Source organism: Natrix helvetica (assembly GCF_964273705.1).
Source record: "Natrix helvetica genome assembly, chromosome: 3".
NCBI lineage: Eukaryota > Metazoa > Chordata > Lepidosauria > Squamata > Natricidae > Natrix > Natrix helvetica.
This window is the reverse complement of record NC_138549.1, coordinates 137,475,975-137,495,594: the sequence shown is the minus strand read 5'-3', so window position 1 is coordinate 137,495,594 and position 19,620 is coordinate 137,475,975. Positions and strand designations below refer to the sequence as shown.

At 36.4% G+C, this 19,620-nt stretch overlaps 1 protein-coding gene across 5 annotated transcripts in view; it reads left to right on the top strand.

Moving 5' to 3' along the window:
* Positions 1–458: 458 nt before the first annotated feature.
* Positions 459–19,620, top strand: part of CSDE1 (cold shock domain containing E1) — a 39,827-nt gene continuing 20,665 nt past the window's right edge. For 2 of the 5 annotated variants that reach the window (XM_081948581.1, XM_081948580.1), the window contains exons 1-12: positions 459–618; positions 5,643–6,034; positions 6,666–6,825; positions 8,785–8,931; positions 10,741–10,939; positions 11,875–11,984; positions 12,344–12,436; positions 12,829–12,926; positions 16,631–16,712; positions 17,554–17,682; positions 18,106–18,231; positions 18,433–18,645. In XM_081948581.1, the coding sequence (XP_081804707.1) occupies positions 6,700–6,825; positions 8,785–8,931; positions 10,741–10,939; positions 11,875–11,984; positions 12,344–12,436; positions 12,829–12,926; positions 16,631–16,712; positions 17,554–17,682; positions 18,106–18,231; positions 18,433–18,645 (1,323 nt within the window). In that variant the 5' untranslated portion in view covers positions 459–618; positions 5,643–6,034; positions 6,666–6,699. The remainder of the gene's footprint in view (positions 619–5,642; positions 6,035–6,665; positions 6,826–8,784; positions 8,932–10,740; positions 10,940–11,874; positions 11,985–12,343; positions 12,437–12,828; positions 12,927–16,630; positions 16,713–17,553; positions 17,683–18,105; positions 18,232–18,432; positions 18,646–19,620) is intronic. The other 3 variants (XM_081948583.1, XM_081948582.1, XM_081948584.1) reach the window with 3 other exon arrangements.

The following is a 19,620-nucleotide window of genomic DNA, read 5'->3' as shown; positions in this document are numbered from 1 at the left end:
ATGCATCATTTACTCCTGTGCTGTGCACCAGTGATGGTGATATTATTCTTGCACTAAATCTGTTTCCAGGGACAAGCACGTAAAACATACCTCCTGTAATTAGGTTTTGGGGTGAACAAAACTTATGTATTATGCAGAGGAATAAACAAAAAAAAGAGGAAATGGGACTGACAGGTTTCTCTCCTAGTTTTCGGGTCTTTTAATAGTCGCGTGACGGCTAGAAATAGGAACTGCAACCCCCACCCCCTCCAAGTTTTTTAATCTCTTCAGTTGCCTCATAGGCAACTGTAAAAAAACCGGAGCGCCAAGCATGAGAGCGGGGGAGAAGAAATGGTAATCTTGGCCATTTTCGGCTTAGCAATAGATGCTCAGTGAACCACCTTATTAAAACTTCCCCGAGAACAGCGCTTCTCATGCACGCATGCGCCGTATGTCCCTACTTACTCGAACCCTCTGCGCTTCGTTCCCCCTGCCTCTTTTCCTGGCCTGGATTCCTGCGCATGCGTGCATCGACCCTTCTCCCCCCCTCGCGAGTCTCGCGAGAAGCCGGGATTTATTCCTACGTGCTGTGCCGTGCTGCTCATGGCGGCGCTGGAGCGGGGGCGCTGAGCTGTTGGGGTAAGTGAGGTTCTCCGAAAGGAAGACTAATGGCCTTTCTTGTCCTGCGTCGCGGCTTCGTGGAGGACAGACGGGGAGCTTGGAGTGGCTTGGAACGTCTCCTGTCACAGTCCCTGGGACCAACGGTCTAGTGCGGGTGGACCCCTCCCCCACCCACCGAGAGCCTTCCGATTTGACAGCAAAAGGGAGCGGGAGTGGGGGGGAAGGAACGTTGCCGAGACAAGCCCGCTCTCTTCACCAACCCCTCGGTTTGCCCTTAGGCAGGGCCGAGAGAGAGACGGAAAACCAATGGGGCCAAGGCTCGACATTACTACGCTTCCCAGTGTGCGCGACGCGTTTTGCCTTTTTTTTCTCCCCCGCAGGGGCCGATGGGGCATTGAGTTTAGGGGTGCGGCGGCAGCGGCGTTGAAAAACACTCCAATTCCCATCGTGATTACCCTGAAAGATTAGGCTACTAGGCCTGCTGGGGGATGGAGTTCTTGGTATTTTACAGTCTACGGAGCGAGGCTAGCCGTGCAGACTACCTCTCCCAGCATGCAGCGTGCGGACGTGGGGAGGGGAAGGGGCGGTCAGTCTTCCTTTGTGTGAGGGGGAGCGGCCGCCATTTTCCTTCTCTCTCTCTTCCCCTCCCCCCCCCCAAATATCTTGTTCGGGGAGGGGAGCTAATAGTGGACACGCCTCAGATAATTGAGGGAATTCTCTCCAGTTGGGGTAGTAGCTACTATGTAGCCAGCAGCGGAGCGTGCATTTCTAGATTCCACTCTTACGTTTTTCAGTAGTAATGTAATTGCTGGGAGCAAGGCTTTTGCACCCATCCTATTCGAATAGAAAGCCTAGTGTTATCGCCCCTCAGTAGCAGGAGCCACCATCTTGCTGCTTAAGGACTGCATGCTGTGGCTGAAACGTCTTTGTAAATCTACAGGAGGAAATGGGGTGGTTACTCACGTTTCCCTTATTTTCTTTAATGAAAATGTTGAAACTATTTCCCCCCCAAAGTCTTAGATTCCCATTTGAATGCTTCTAATACAATAGGACACTAGTCACTTACCAAAATGAGCAATCGTTTGTTTTATTCAATTCGTGTCTGAGTGGCTCACGATGCAACAGGATAAAAGCAATATAGTAAGAAACAACATAACGAAAACCAAACTATAAAAGGGGGACGACAATAAGATGACCAACCCAGCAGACGCCCAAATCTCAGCATTTTAACATTCAGAGGAGGGGGCTTCAACCATCTTAGCCCAAGGCCTGAGAGAACAACCAAGGCTTTATCCAGAACACCAGCTGGGTGGAAGCCACTAGCCTCAATCCAAGAAGATTTTAATTTTAGAGCAAATTATTGAGACTTCATTGCCATATACTTTTTTCAAAAGTGCTAAATATATTGCTAAGGACATTTTTTGTAGACACAGAAAATTGTTGCTAAGAACAAGTTTAAATTTGCTGCCATTTGAAAGAATAGATTTTTCTCCATTTTTGTTCAGTTAATTTATTTGAGTTCACTTTGTTTCCAAGCCACAGGCTCCAATTCTGCTGGTTTTTCCAGTGAGAAAAGAGTCTAATGCCCTGTTTTCAAAGTCATGTAATCTAATTACAGGTCATTCCTATGCAGCTATATTTAAAAACAAATCTAGCTGAATTCAGTGGGTCATGGTTACACCCTTATTGCACAATGCCATGCGTGATTATTCCAATGTAATCCTTACTGAATTCTGTGGGAGTTAACTCCAAATAAGTATAGGATAGTCATTACAGCATTTTGCTTTTGCTGTCTGTCTTTAATAAAGTTATATTTAATTCCTAATTATTCTAGGTGAAACAGACTTTTCCTCATATTAATTCATTTATATAAAGGAATATTAAATAGCATGTGTTGACTACACATGAAAAGATATTTTGAAAAATATTTTTAAAGTGATTTAAGCTATATATATATTCGTCTTGAAGAATACTATGCCCAGAAAAAACTTTTTCATATCAGCAATAAGGGTTACTATTATTTAATTCACTTATGCAGATAGATATAAAAACAATATCCATGTGTCAGAATCAAATAATAAATATTCAGAGGGGGAAATGTCTAAACTTTCTCTTTCCTCTGGCTGACTTGTGCTAATCTTTCAACATCACATGATGTATTAGAGACCACTGAATTGAATGAAAGCTTGGCAACTGCACTGGGTGTTTACCATCAGGAGGAATATTTATAGCTGCTGAGTTGAAAAGTAAAGAATTTAAAATAGAGCCACAAGCTAATTTCACAAAAGCTCTTCTAAGGTTTTGCAGCTTTGATAAAACATTGGATTTGATCATCGAATGTAGAACATTTTGGAAATAATTTTGTTTATGTTGTCATATTTCTTAGAGGCAAACCCTAGTGAATTTAGGCATAGATAAACATATTTAGTAAATATATAGGAGATTACGCTTTTTGTATTCTGCAGAAAGGATATTCTGATTCTAGGAATACTATTGAAATAAGAACCACTTACTATAATTTTTCCCAAATAAATGTGCATATTCCACATTCTGAAAAAAGAACCTTTGAGATTTCACCTTTTTCTACATAGACTAGGGCTGCTAGGCAGATCTTTTTAATGAAACTTCAAAGTTCCTATTCTTATGTTTAAGCAATCTTGATGTAGTAATTAAGGTGCTGGCTTAAAAACCAGGAAACTGAGTTCTAGTCGCATTTTAGGCATGGAAGCCTGCTGTGTGACTTTGGACCAATCACTTTCAGCCCAACCCACCTCACAGGGTTGTTGCTATGGGGAAAATAGGAGGTAGGAATATTATGTATGTTTTCCCACCTTGAGTTAGTTAAAAAATAAAGGGATAAATAAAATATGAAGATGGGTACTTTTCAGTTTTAATTATTGGGATTGTTTTTAAAGCATACTGTGTTGGCATTTCTTCAATAATATATGAAAACACTTCCAATTGGAAATGTTATCTTCCACCCAAAATAAAGTGGAATAAACAGAGCTGATAGAAAAATATATAATGATGTTTTAAAACTGGAGGAGTCATTCCTCTTTTCTTCTCTCCTGTTCCCTAGCATTTGTTTCTGGTTACTTCTGACTTCAGATTATAATTTTAAATATTTTACCTTTTCCTTTGGCTAAATGACTCAGTTGTTCCTTAACAGCGTTCTATATTACATGCCCAGAGATTGTTGGTTGCTTGGAAAACTCCTTCAACATTAAACATAATTGACCCTATCCTGCATCCTGCCTTTTACATACAGTATAAGAAAAACATACTTGCCTATAAACCATTTCTGAGGAATTGCCTCTTTTAAAATATTCTTTTTCTGGGACATAGAATTTGAGAATAAAATTATCTGTAACACCATTGCCCCCTGAATATAGAATCATAGCATAAAAACTATTTTAGGAAAACATTTTAACAGTTAAATATATTGGTGATAAACTTTATTTAACTATATTAAGTACCGGGATTAGGTTAAAAGATACTTGTATTTGGTTGCTACTTAGTTATGTTTTTTTGTAATATTTTATAGTATCTATAATAGCCAATAATAGTACATTGCAGACTAAACATCAGCATTTTCAGATCAACTGTTTTTCTCAGAAGAAAATATATTTCTTTTTTAAAGAATTAGGTATCTCTGGTCTTTCTGTGCAGTTGGAATTTAGAATATATGAAGAATGCCACCATAAAGGTTTTTATTTTTCACAAAACTACTGTCACTACACATTCGAACAGAAGATACCCATTTCATAGAAAGAAAAACTAGGATAGCTGGAAGCTATCCTTGTCCAGCTACCTAAACATGAAATACAGATAAAGCTTTAATTAATTTTATAAGTACAGAAATGTATGCTACTACATAAATTAATTTTGTGAATACAAACATTTATAGTAGTAAGGAAAATAATTTCAGAAAAATACCAAACTTTTATTGTTATTAAGAAATAATTTATTTAAAACATGACTGATAGAAATGAAGCTGAAGTCTCAAAACATTTCAAAGAAAATAATTGAGTTTTGGTTTAAGAATGTACATATAAGAAAACTGAATATTAACCTTAAGAGGTAAACCATAAACACCTCATTTCTTAATACTCAGGTTCTGGTAGCTTCCATTCACTCCAGTTACCCCTGTGTTTGTCTTTGAAGATAACTTTTCTCCCCATGACTCTTCCTCTCTCTATATATGCAGCAACCCTTTGAGGTTGTAGAAAACAGATTCCACAAGACTAGAGCTAATCTTTATTGGGATATGCTATTATTAACCGGTAATCTTGCAATTCTGACTGTTTTGTTTCCTCTTATAACCAAATATCCTAGCGAGAAGTCCAGTTCCCCAGTGTCCCTTTTTTGTAAACATTTCTAAACTTTCTGAAGACCATCTCAGTAGCTGTTTACAGTATTAAAAATGTATGTCTTGAACTTAATATATTTATATATAGAACTTGAGGTTTCTTCATTAGAGCTACTACCTACATTTCCCAAAATATCCCAAGCCATTCCATGTTATAAGACAAGGGGGTTCAATTTCAATCTTTTCAGAAGTTGCATTTTATACTGATACTTATAAGGCCTTGATGAACCAACCACAAGGTCCAAAACAAGACATTATAAAAATTGTGAGCCATAAATAGTGAAATATCGTGATTAGTGTGATAGATGAGAATTAGCAAGACATAAGTTAAATTCCAATTCAGTCATGAAACTTAGCATGTGACTTTGGATCAGTCATTTTATATTTGCCTAATCTGGCATGAGTTTAAAATAAGACACGAGAGAGCAATATGCCTTTAGTTTCTTGGTGGAAATGTGTACGAATCAGTAAAATATGTTTTTGTTTAATTGGTTTTGTATTCAGTGCATTGGCAACACTTCTTTTTCATTGAATTCTTTGAAGTTTGGTTAAACACTAGTAATGTCTGGAATTCTTGTGAGGAACTTTTCTTTTCAGAGGTGGGATCATATGGGGTACAGAAATATCTAAAATGTATATCATAATAAACTTGTTTATCCTTTTTCCTCTCCAGTATGAAGTGTAACAGAATAGAATTTACCACCTGAAACTGCTGCTTCAAGTTCAGATCAGGAAAGGAACACATTACATCGTAACAACAAGACCAAAGAAGAGTAAACTTTACACTGAAGACACAACACTTGATCTGAAACAAGAAGTTGGTGCCTACTCAACAGCTTCAAAAGAGCACGTCCCAACGCTGCTAGTAGTCTTTGTTTTCTTCAGTACTGTGCTGAAATTGCCCAGTGCAGCACCAGTTATTCTTTATTAGCTTGATAGATCACTTGTCTCTTGCTATTTCTTTTTTTTTTTTTAACAATAGCAATCTTCAAACTTTGAAACGTGTGCTGAAACGAAGAATCGGCAAATACTACTGAAAGTGCAATATTAGAATATCACTGCGAGGTTGGTCCATGTACTGTGTTGAACAGCGATATATTTATTTGAAATTAAAAGTGCCATATAAAATGAGTTAAATATTCATTTTGCTTAAATCTTGTCTTCATTGGTCAAAATATCAAAGCAGATCTAACATTTAGCTATGATGCTAGTCTTTTTAAATTGAAATTCTTTAAAACTGCCATTTCGTTCTATTTGTTGCTAACCATGGAATGCAGTCTTATTATTGTAACGTTCATTAAGCTTTCTGCTACTATTTTCCAGTTTCTCGCTTTTGAAATCAGTTTTCTCTAATGCTATAAATCTGGATCTCAAACTTTCTCCATATCCTTCTCCCAGTTACTGGTATCGGTCAGTGAGTCTCCATTTCATAAGCTGGTAGGCTAAATGTGAATTTTATACTGTAAATAACTCATTAATAGTAATCATGAGTTCAATTAGCAACCAGCTTGTGTTGTTCATTTTAGAACCCCTCTAAAAACAAAACAAAAAAACCTAATGCTTTCTTAACTAGCACATCAATCCCTTCCTGTATAATATTCTAGGAAGCTGCCACAATGGCAGCTTTTTTTATGACACTGGATAAGTGGCAGATATACATTGACAAGGTTGTCTTGTTTGATTTTGTTATATGCAGCATTATAAAATTAAGTTGAAACAGGCGTAAAAATATGGCAAGCACCTGGAAAGAATTTGTTGAATTTTCCATGCCGTCTTCTCCCCCTACTGCATACGTTAGTGCCAACCTGGGCAATGCATCTCCAGTCGGACTGAATTTATCACCTTATGGCCAATCAGTAAGTTCTTTTGCCATACTAGCAATATTCTTAAGGGTAAAGCCAAATTAGCTCAGATGGTGTGATATAACAACCTTTGAGCAAAAGAAAAAGTGTGGCCAATTTGCAGATAACAGAAAACACTGCTCATTTTATGACTTCTGAGCCTTCTTTTAATCATGCCAGAGTCATGAGCAGACTAAAATATCCTTAGCTTCAGTTTGGAATCATTTCACACTCACTCCTCATTCCCAATCATTCTTTTCATTGGTCATTGTGCCAGGCCTAGTTCCCGTTTGAGGGCAATTGGTTACCTCTCCAGCTGTTTAAAAAACAAAGCTACCCTGGAACATAGATGTCCACATCCTATGCAGATTCAAAATTTGAAAGTATCCAGTTGAAAATAGGCAATGCCCACACACATCAAATTTGCTCGTATAAGAATTTCACCTCTTAACAAATATATTTGTTAATTATTTAATCCTTTTGTATCATGGTCCTTTACAAGTACAGAAATTATGTGGTTCTCCAACACGCTTTTTAAAATTAGCCAGTAATGAAATGTAGTGGAGTGGTGTTTTAATATGATAGCCTTCATCTAAGAGGTGCATTTTGGTTCTTATGTTTGGTGTATCAAGACATTGGAGAGGGAACTGTCTTAACATTTCTGAAGGCTTGCTTTTTATTAAATAATAAAGTATAAGATAGTCATGATCCTGAAGCGTATAAGACACCTTTCTTAGTAGCTTATTTACAAATAGTTGAGAACAGTTAAAACTGAACTTTCAGAAGTGGGGGAGGGGAAAACCTTAGGTCAGTTGTAGAGCTCATGAAAATGCCTTTATTAATCTCTTATATCTCCTGGTTAAAAACATATATAGCAGAAAGACTTGGAAAGACCTTTGCTCAAGACCATGGATGCTGCTCTCAGTCAAAAGATATAGCATTGGACTAGATAGATATGGGCAATGATCTGACTTGGTGAATGGCAACTTCATAGTTTTAATACAAGGATCATTCTAGGCTATAGGCCTTTGCCTCAGTTACTAACCTAAATTTTTAAAATTTATGTTGCATATGTATGTAGAAATGTCTTATTTCATGGATTTTGGCATACAAACAGATGACCAACAAATTTGTATGATTTAATATTAGTACTATAATACATTCAGTAGTATGTATGCCATAAATAAGTGATATAGCATTGTCACTTGAATTCATCTATGTACAATTCAATTGATATTTGCTTAATATGTGTATATTTAAGCTGCTGAAGAACTGTGATTTTCTGTTATTTTGCCATTCTTCCTAAGACTAAATTCAATTAACCAAATTTTAAAGTGCTTGTACCTGATATTCAGGTTCGTCTATAATTTGTCCCCTAAATTAAGGATTGAGAAAATGGGAATGGCAGTCTCTATAGTGATGTGAAAATAGACTAGTATCTTAATTTTAAATAATAAATTATAATTTCAATTATACTTTTTATAGTTTACTGAAGTCTTTGGGACTTTTATTCAGTTGAAAAAATTCAGCCACAAATGCAACTTGCATAATGTATTTGTTTTTGTTTAGGTTTTTTTTTCTAGCCCAGTAAAATTAATAGCAGTTCTCAAATTCAGAGTTATGCTCTCCCTTTGAAATAGAAAAGGAGAAAAATAGATAAGTATATTATCTGCCATAGTGCAAGGATATTTGAAGTGGTACAGCTTTTAGCTCAATCCACCGCTTGCATATATTTCTTCCCAGTGACATATGTTGGATTTTTGAAAATAACTAGAATATTGTTGGAAAGAAATTACTGACCTGGAAATAGAGCTTGGTCATACATTTACACTAATTCCAGAACAATAAGGATATCTAAATTGACTGCTTTTGATTTCCAGCTAAGTCTCTTGAAACATGGATTTAATAGTTATTGGATATTGCTAAAGATGTGCTAATTATTGACTAGTTATACTGTGTACTATGTTATCACAGCTGTATGAGATGGAGAACCATTATACTGTGTCATCAGATCCTCTCCCCCCTCCTGCAGCTCCCCCTCCTTCTCATCCTTTACCTTTTTCTTCATCTACTTCATCTGGGTCTAAAAAACCGAAGAGGACCCCTCTTTATCAGAGATCTGTAAGTCAGGGCATCTATTGGCAGACATGCCATCTCAGCATGGGAATCCTTAGCATTTAACTCTTCTCTGCATATGTTCTCACTTCTAACCTCACTGGTATTAAATCTCCTCAACAGGTTAAGGAGTATAATTCATCTATACCAATGGGCAAACTTGCTGAGTTCTCAAATTTTGCTTTCCTGTATCTGTTTTAGAAACTTGATGAAAGCCTGGTTTTCTCATAGATACGTTGATTGTATTTTCATTATATGCTTTCAAAGGTGTTAAAAATTATTTTATTGGCTTACAGATGTGAACAAAATGAACAGACTTCTGTCCTAAGCATATGGAAAAATTATTATTGTTTTTCTCCTCTAGATGATGTCAATCATGTCATTCTGGAGTTGGTATGGAGTTTAATCCAGCTCATGCTGTTCTGGATTAAATGGGACCATTTGTCAAATATCAGGTTTTTTTTTTTTCAATTCAGCAGATTAACCTCTACAAAAATCACACCATCTCTGAAATGGCCAAATGGCTTAAATCTGATTATATTTATATTAGAAACAATAGGATGGTGCAAAAATTATAAACACGTAATGGCTTCCATAGGAAAAGGTTGCATCTTATGATGCTATTCTTGAATTGTAACATACACATTTGTGGTTTTTAGTTTTAATTAGTAATTTTATGTATATATGGGGGCTTTCTATTCTTATTTTTTGACAATAGCATTTCACATCATCAGTTCGTGCACTATTTGACTTTTAAAAAATCTTATATTTGTTTCAACTCTCCAAGGTACACTTATCAGAAAGTTCTATGCTTTTGAAGGGATTTACTATTAAATAATTCTGTTTAGCGGGAGCTTTGTATATGCAGGAGCTGCATGCCAAATTAATTCATAGCATTGTCGGTAAAGACAACTCTCCTTTAAATGAAATACTTTTTAAAAACCTAAACAGTTTGCTCAGTCTCAGTTTAATGAGTAATTGACTATTCATCAAAAGTAGATTTCAAAGCTGCTTACGTGTACAATTCTGAATACTTAATAGCTCCTGATGGTTATAGGAATGTTAGTTTGTTTTCTTAAACAGATACACAGGAAACTCCATAAAATACAGAGGAGCAATATGCATGATTTTGGCATTGCTTTGCCTTGAACTCTGACTTGCATGAAATAGTTACTGTAAATATTTACAGGGAACTTCTGATACTAACCTCTTTTTGGACTTAATTTAACTTGATAGCTAAACAGATTGTAGTTTTTTTTTGAAAGTGTGACTTAAGAAAAAATATTTTAACATGTTGATGAGAACTTAAAATGCCAATCTTTCTTTTATGTTCTGTGGGTTTAAAAATCTCTATGGATGGAAAAGTATTTAAATTCAGTGAACATAGCAATTAGCAGTTAAATTTAATAAATATTAAGCTGCTAGCTATGTTCCAAGAATAAATTGCCATGACACTAATTAAGTGGAAAATGTCTTAAAATTGCATTTGTTCGTTTTTTTATGGCTTTGCTTTCTTGGGTACCTCCATTAGCAAAGTCAAATGATGTTAATGGTTAACTTCAAATCTGTTTTAATATTATGTGTGTAAATGTGAAATAGAGTAGCATAATAACCTTCAGTACAAAGTTATTACTTCAATGTGGTATAGAAAAGTGTCACACAAAATCTGTTCAAATTGCTAGAAGCCTACATGCCTATTTTATAATGTTTACGCATTGGCTATTACAGTATATTTATCCTGAATTAACAAATAACAGTATAAACTGGAAAAGAGAATATCCTTAGAGGAACTTACACATTTCTTTTTAATTCCAGATGAGCTTTGATCCAAACCTTCTCCATAACAATGGACACAACGGGTACCCCAATGGTACTTCTGCAGGATTGCGCGAAACTGGGGTTATTGAAAAACTGCTGGCCTCCTATGGATTCATTCAATGTTCAGAACGGCAAGCTAGACTGTTCTTCCATAGTTCACAGTATAATGGCAATCTACAGGAGCTCAAAGTAGGAGGTATTTAATTAACTAGTAGATGGTTGTTTTTGTATGTGAGAAGGTTAATTTCTTCTAGAGACATATCTGCTACTGTAAACTAGTGGCTGAACCATCAGATAATGAGAAGTAAAATCAAATTTCAGTTCAAATGTTAATGATGGTATCAGATTAATCGTATGAAAGAACTTTCTTCTAAAAAGTTATTCTTCATACTGCATGTTGGAGAGAAGATTCTAGGAAGTTTAGTTAGGATTCCTAAGTGAGAAGATGACAACTGGCAATAATTTTGCATATTAGTATTTTTCACTGTGCACATTCAAGAAACAGTTATTAGGACTCTGCAAATATTCAAAGGATTCAGAAGACAAAGTATAAATCAAGCAACTTGAAAGCATAGGTAACATTTTTTAGGAACAATTTAAATATGCCTTGAACTTGTATGTATTTGGGGAGGATAGGGCACGTCATCTACGGTATATAGCTAGGAAGAAACTGCTTGAATTTCTGGACATATAATATATGTGCATTTGCAACACAGGTTTTAGCCTTTGATTCTGGATTTTGCATTGTATTAGAATGCATATTATGGGATGTGTTGAGAATAGTGGAATTTGAGCTATGTGGTATCTGCTATTTTTCTTTTTAAATTATGCAACATTTTTTGGTACACAACTTAATGTGAAACAAATCCCATGGAATCAGATGGTTAAAACAATTGGAGTATAAGATGTTATTTAAAAATCACATTTCCTTTTCATATTAACTAAGTGTAAATGAACCTATGAAGCCTTATTTTATTATGTGATTTAGTTCCTATTAAATATTCAAATTAGAGTATTTTTTTATTGCTACTGCTTTTTGAAATTGTGTGTTTTATTGACTTAGAAGTTATATTGACATGCTTTTACCACTAAATTGAAGCCTATAAATTAATAAATATCATTTGTTTACAGATGATGTTGAATTTGAAGTATCTTCTGACCGGAGAACTGGAAAACCGATTGCAATTAAACTGGTGAAGATAAAAACTGAGACCTTACCTGAAGAACGAATAAATGGACAAGTTAGTGCCTATTCTTAGGGGGCAGGGTTGTTTTTCTTTTTAATATGCATGCCATTTTCAGCTGCTGTGGTCAAAAAAGAATAGAATTAAATGTAGCATGCCTCTCCTTAGTTGCATTAAAATATTTTTTTCAAATATACTTTTTTTTCCTCCTTTTGGTAAGCACATAAAAATTAAGAATTTTACCTAACCAGGAACAATTCTTACAGTTGATAAAAGTACTGTAAGATAAAAGCTTTGCAGCATGGCATACTGTTATGGGTTACCTGTTAAATGCATCCCTGAGTGTGTTATAGAAGTCTGATGCATAATGGTGCCTCTAGAAATAATTAGCAATGGATTTTTTTTTTGACTGGTAGGTTGTGTGTGCTGTTCCTCACAACTTAGAGAGTAAGTCTCCAGCTGCCCCGGGTCAGAGTCCAACAGGGAGTGTATGCTACGAACGTAATGGGGTAAAAATTATGTATTTACTAAAAAATGTTTCACTGATCCTCCAGTGTAGTTTAAACTAAAATACTTACCAAAATAGACAGTTAAATATGTATTTGCTTTAAAAAGTTTAAATTGCTTATTAATCTTTTGATATATAAATGCATACAGTTTAGCATACTGATTATAATTATGAAATATTTTCAAAATACAGATAAAATAAAAGGTCAGTTAAAATATTATTAGCAAACAACTTCATTGTTGCAATTTATGTATTATAAAATTCTATAATATTGTAAATTTCTGACCTCTTCCTAAATTCCAAAATTCATGTTTAAACTAACCTGGAGATTATATTTTGTCTCACTTTAAATATGATAGCAAGCTGTTCATGCAATCAAATTATAATTTACAGGAAGTCTTCTACTTAACTTACACCCCAGAAGATGTTGAAGGAAATGTTCAATTGGAAACTGGAGACAAAATAAACTTTGTTATTGATACAAATAAACAGTAAGTGGATAACTTGTACTAAATCATTTTTAGCTGGAATGATTTCTTTTTAAAAACATTTTTACTTGAAACATGGTTAACAAACTTTGAAACATTCTTTTGGATATAGTACTGTATATCTTGGAAAAGTAATTGATAAAGCACATTTATTGTCTATTTCAAGGGTAATCTGAGATAATGTCAACCAGGGCCTATAGTTCTTGTTTTTTTAGATGCAAACTAAGAATATATTTTTCAAACAAAGTTTTATCAATATGACATCTTTTAGTTTGTTCTAAGTTTTCCAATCATAGGAAATGACTGGTTTGTTCCAAGGCTCAGTTGTGAGAGAAAGTTTGTGAATCTTCTAGAACTATCTACCATGTTTCCCCGAAAATAAGACAGGGTCTTATTTTCTTTTGCCCCACGAAATATGGCCTTGGGCTTATTATAGAAGGAGGGCTTATTGTTTTGGGGTTTCCGGGCAGCTGCTCCCTTGCGAGCGGGCTCCCGAAGAGCTGGGCACAGCCTTGGGCGAAGCAGCCATGAGGTGACCACACTCACAAGCAACCGCCTGGCAAACCCCCTCTCCAGCCGGGCAGAGTGCCATTCACTGACCTAGGGTGTATTCCTAAGGCGCCCAGGCACATGGTGCTCTGTCTGCTTCCCATCTCCCATGGCTTGGCACATTAGGGATACCCTCTAGGTCAGTGCATGGAGCTCTGCCTAGCTGAAGAAGGGGGTTGTGCGAGCACCTGTTCCACCCACAGCAAGCATGCCTCCCAGCCTCACCATGCCCTGGCCCAGCTCTCCCTGCAGAGCCAGGGCGCTGCCGCTGCCACGCTCTGAGCATAACTACTTCTCTGGCTTCCGAACTCCAAAACTCAGCTGCTGAGTCTTCCAGGAGCGGCTGCTCTAGGAGTGCGCTGTATGGTTGTGGGCCGGCTGCTGGAAGACTCTCTGTCTGGCAGCCGGCCCACAACCATACAGCACACTCCTAGAGCGGCCGCTGCTGGAAGACTCTCTGTCCAGAAGACTCTCTGTCCGGCGGAGTGGGGGTTTGATAGGCGGCTGCTCGTGAGCATGGTCACCTCATGGCTGCTTCGCCCCTGAGGATGTGCCCGGCTCTTCAGGAGGCTGCTCACAAGGGAGCAGCCATCTGGCAACTCCCCCTTCCGGCCAGGCACAACGCTACTCCCCAACCAAAGGCGGCAAGCAACGTGAGCGCCTTCCCCCTCCCGGCTCTCATGGCTTGGCGCCTTCGGGATACTGCTAGGTCGGTGAGCGGTGTTCTGCCTGGCCGGAGGACGGAGTTGTCCAGGGGGCTTATTTTTGGGGGTGGGCTTATTTTTTGCCCAGGGAAAAAATGTGGCAAGGCATTAGTTTCAGGACAGGTCGTCTTTTCATGGAAACACGGTATAATCTTGTGATTAGAACTTCATGTTTATGAATGAAGAGAAGCTGAGTAAAGAAATAGTATCCCGAACTGTGTATTATGTCATATTTGTATTGAAAATACTGAGTTAACATTTGTTGTTAGAAAAGGAATATGAAACATTAGATAGGAGTCAGCAACTTAGCCTGTGGGCCAGATGTAACCTGCTCTCCAAAATCATGCAGCCCATAGTTCCAAAAGCAAATATATCCATCCAGCCTATGAGAGAAAGGGAGAGAACAATTGTCAATTTGACTGCTCTTGTAAGCACTCATAATCTCTTCAGGCAGGAATATGATAATGGTTTCACTAGCTGCCTAAGTGTGAATGGGACTTTGTGAATGGCACAAGTCCCCTGCCTGATGCTGGCTAGAGCAAGTTATTAGGATGAGATCGCAATGTCATGGCTTTGGGCTCCTATGCAAAAGATGATTGCTGCCCTAGAATAACTAAGTCTTAATGGAGTAGGTTAAGATAGAAATTCTAATCAATTAGATGATGTTTATGTAGCAATTTGGCCCTCTCCAATCATTAACATACATGCTCTTTGGCATCATTGAAGTCTGCTGTTCCTGACACAGGTTGCCATCATCAGAGACCGCTCTCCAGTCCAGTCAGAAGAGACTTCTCAAGAAAAAAGGGGAAATCAGTGCTCATGAATCTGGAATGGATTACAGAATTATTATCAAAGACTTTGCCTTCTATCAGACAATGGTTAAACAGATATTATACAAATGGAAAAAGTAGAATACCATTATTACCCTTATATGAGTGCTATCCAAGTCATTATAAGACCAGGGCATGCAGTACTTTAGAAAAGCACAGATAACCTCAAGGTGACAGCAAAGGAATTGCAGGCCATTCAGATATCAATGTTTATGAATCTTCTATAAGGAAAACATTGAACGAGTAGTGTGCATAAGAGGAAACCAAGAAAGAAGCAATTTATCTTTAGAAGACACGTTGCTGTTCATCTCATATTTGCCAGCAATTATCAGGATGGTCCTGCAGGCTATTTAAACACTGGAACTTTTAACTATTAATGAGAAATATGTGGGGGGGAAATGAAATACAGGTAGTCCTGCTTAACAATTGCCTTGTTTAGCAACTATTGAAAGTTACAACAACACTGAAAAGGTAACTACAACAGGCCCTTGCACGTAAAACTTTGCAGTGTCCCTATGGTCATGTGATCTACATCCAGACCCTTTGCCGTCGATGGGCATTTCCTGTGTTCACATAATCATCATCTGTGTGCTTCACAGCTGGCTTCCAACAAGCAGAGTCAAAGGAGGAGCTGGCAGAAAAATCACAAGTTGCTATCATGTGATGTCTCATTGATAGAATTGCTAATCCAAATTGTGCTTGTTAAGTGAGGTCTACCTGTACTGCATTCTAACAAAAGAATTTTATCCTGACTGATAAATGATTTGCAGCATCAAGATTTAGACATTTCTCTGTCCTTGAAGGAACAATATGTTCCGGGTGGCACCAGAAAATTCTACAGAAGAATGTCTGAAGTTTCCATCTGCAAAGTACTTGCCTGAGCTGTAGCTTAAACAAATGTGAGTCATGGCACCATAACAGCAATTATAGACACAAAAGCAAATACAGAACAAAATGGCTAAGCAGAAACAATTTCGTATTTTTAGAATAGCTAAGTCAAAGTCCTGACATTAACTCAGTTGAAGTATACCCTGTAGGAAGTAGTTCATATCAGTGAGTTGAAGTGATATGGGCAAAATGTCTTCAAGACAAATGTGGAATTGATTTAACAGCTGTTAATACTGCAAAGTACATTGTATTGTATGTTGCTTGTTTAATCAGGATCTATTAGTGGCACATAGATGAGGTTCAGATCACATCTATATCACAGAACAGTATTGCAGATTTTTTATTTATTTTAGTTATTTGCTGCCCATCTCATTTTGAAGTGATTCTGGGTGGCTTACAGCATTAAGAGTATTAAAATCAGTGGTTAGTTCTAATGGATTCACAAACTGAGAATAAAACAATATTTTGTGCTGTCCCCCCCAAACCTTCCAAAACGCAAGCATTTTTATTTTAAATTTAGAATGCTTTTCTTAACCATACTATATAAGAGGTTATTTCATAATTGATCTTTAAGATAAAGATTTCGATTAAAAGCTGGATCTCCTTTTCAAAATTATGTTATAATGAGGTGTGTGTCTGTGGATTTTGCATACAAAATTAAAGAAGATTCTCTATAATTGGTAAGATAAGTGAGTTGTATTTATCTTTATATAATCTTAATTTACTTTCTTCCTAGTACTGGTGCTGTAAGTGCTCGTAATATTATGCTTTTGAAAAAGAAACAAGCTCGATGTCAAGGAGTAGTTTGTGCCATGAAGGTAAGGAATGCTTTACTAAGTTTAGTTACATGTAATAGAATTAAATATGATATTTGTACTTTCACTATAAGGTCATAGAAATTTGAAGGAAATCTTATTTTTTCATTTTATGTCTTCTAAAGCTGTAAATCCTATGTATCCTTGCTTAGAAATCAACCATGTTGCATCCAAGAAAGCTTCCTTTATGCCTTTTACCATGCACCTTATAAAGAGTTACAGAGCAGTAGATTCATACATGTAGCCAGCCCCCTGGGTTCTTTTCTACAGCCCATGATGACTCAAAGGGTTTCTGGCATTGCCAGATCAGAGATTGCATCAATGCAACAGTATTTTACTTTTTTCATTGTATACATCATAATAGTTAATATTAATTTAATAGTTTTCACATTTGTGCATGTGCATGAATACGCCCACGGATGATTGCATTTTTTGTAGTGTAGCGCCAATGTTCATTGGAGTTTGAGACCATATATACATGTTCTGTAGCTGTGAATATTTTTAAAACTCATTTTCTCCTTGATTACTACAGTAACTAATAGCTACAATTGGGACCAGAACTGTCACTAAGTGATATGGTCTTTAAGTGAATTGTGCCTGATTTTACAATCTTTTTTGCCATAACCATCAAGCAAATTTTGATCACATAATCCCAGGGACATTGACAATCATATGTGCAAGGACCAATCATTAGTCATTTTTTTTCATCGTTATCATAACTTTGAATGGTTGTTAAATGAATGTCATAACTTGAGGACTACCTGTAGGGACTAGCTCTATCAAGTAACTTAATGAATGTTTGAGGGCATTTTGGCTAAATAATTGCGATATTCCCTTCCCTTAGGAAGCCTTTGGATTCATTGAGAGAGGTGATGTTGTAAAGGAGATATTCTTTCACTATAGTGAATTTAAAGGTGACCTAGAAGCCTTACAGCCTGGTGATGATGTGGAGTTCACAATCAAAGACAGAAATGTAAGAGTAAATTTCATACATTTAAATTATATTAAATCTAATATAAATGAAGATTAAATTTAATACAATTAATTGGTTTTATTTATTTATACACACACATGTGACCTTTGTAGACTTTGTATGTTTTGTATGAGGTTGATTCCCCCCCTCCCCCAATGATTTCAGTGAGAGCCAGTTAAATGTAATGGTTACGCCACAAGACTAGAAGCCAGGAAGCAGAGCAGAGGCTTTGAGTTTTAGTACTGCCTTAGGCATGAAAACTGACTGTGTCTCTCAACTAATCACTCGCAGCCCAACCCACTTCACAGGGTTGTTGTGGTAGTAGGGAAAATAGGAGGAAAGAGTATTAGATATGTTCACCACTTTGAATATTTATAAAAATAATAAAGGCAGGAAAATAAATAAATAATGTTCTTTTAATAGGGTAAAGAAGTTGCAACTGATGTAAGACTTTTGCCTCAAGGAACTGTTATTTTTGAAGATATTAGCATTGAACACTTTGAGGGAACTGTAACGAAAGTAATTCCAAAAGTACCCAACAAAAATCAGGTAACAAATGCTTTTTAAATTTTCCTATTTTTATTCAGAATGCTGTAGCTCTAACTGCATTATAAGAGCCTGATAAATGTGGTAATAGTGATCTTGCAAATTATGCTTGCTATGTGGTAAAATATTTTTTAAAATGAAATAATTGAAAATGTAGGTTAAGTACAATCAGCATTATCTCAATTTCTTATGTGTTATAATTAGAATGACCCATTACCTGGACGCATAAAAGTTGATTTTGTGATTCCTAAAGAACTTCCATTTGGAGACAAAGATACAAAATCAAAGGTGACACTTTTGGAAGGTGACCACGTTAAATTCAACATTTCAACAGATCGGCGTGACAAATTGGAACGAGCCACTAATATTGAAGTTCTTCCTAATACTTTTCAAGTCACTAATGAGGCTAGAGAAATGGTAAGCACTTAATAAGAAATGTGGCAGAATGAAGCTGGAAATGTAATGCATAATACTTTTTAGTTATGTGGGTGTTGTATTACTAGGACTGTATCATGGTGCCAAATTTCTTATAGTGATGGGATCAGCACCTTATCAGTTCAGGGTGCTTTTTTTCCTAGGGAAATATCTTAGGAGGCAATGCTGTGCACTTAAGCAGAAGTTATAGAAAATTGAAGCATGGAGTTTATATGTACCAATAAAGGAGAGTAGCTCAGGGTTGAAATCAGGGGTCCATGTTGCTCTCCGAGGTTGTTTGTTTTCTTGCAGACATTTTATTATACAAACTAGGTAATATCATCAGTAGCTGATCAGTAGCACTGATGTTACCTAACTTGGGTAATGAAACATCTACAAGACAACAACCAAGCTCAGAGAGCACCAAGGAGTTTATAAGTGTCTAAACTGCAAATTAAAGCCTTGCTATAAAATATGTTTCACTTTGCATCCATTTAGAATAATAAGCATTCTATTACATAATAAGCATGTCTTTGTCCTTTTTAATGGCTTTTTCTCCCTCCATAATGGTTTCCTGTATGTGTGAGATGGATATGTATTTTTTCTTTCTTATTTGCATGGGTGTATTCTATTTAGTTTACTATCTTAACTGGATTCTATAGGAGAAGCAGTGTAATTTGAAACCTTATGTAGTTTGGGTTGACTTGAACATTTATATTATACATGTGTGGCTACTGGAGAGTTGATATAGTGCACAGGTTATGAGATTAGTTTCAAATTGAGAAGTCTGCTTTTACACTTTTCTCTACCACATTCTAAGTGTTTAAGCAAAGTCCTTCTTGTCTCAGCTTAGATCTATTGTTGGGATAATAAAACTGGCTTTATTTTGAAATCATGATATATAGAAACAGCAATGATAAAAATCTTCATATGCCTAGGGACAGACCTGAGCATTTTATGGTCCACGTCTATCCCTAG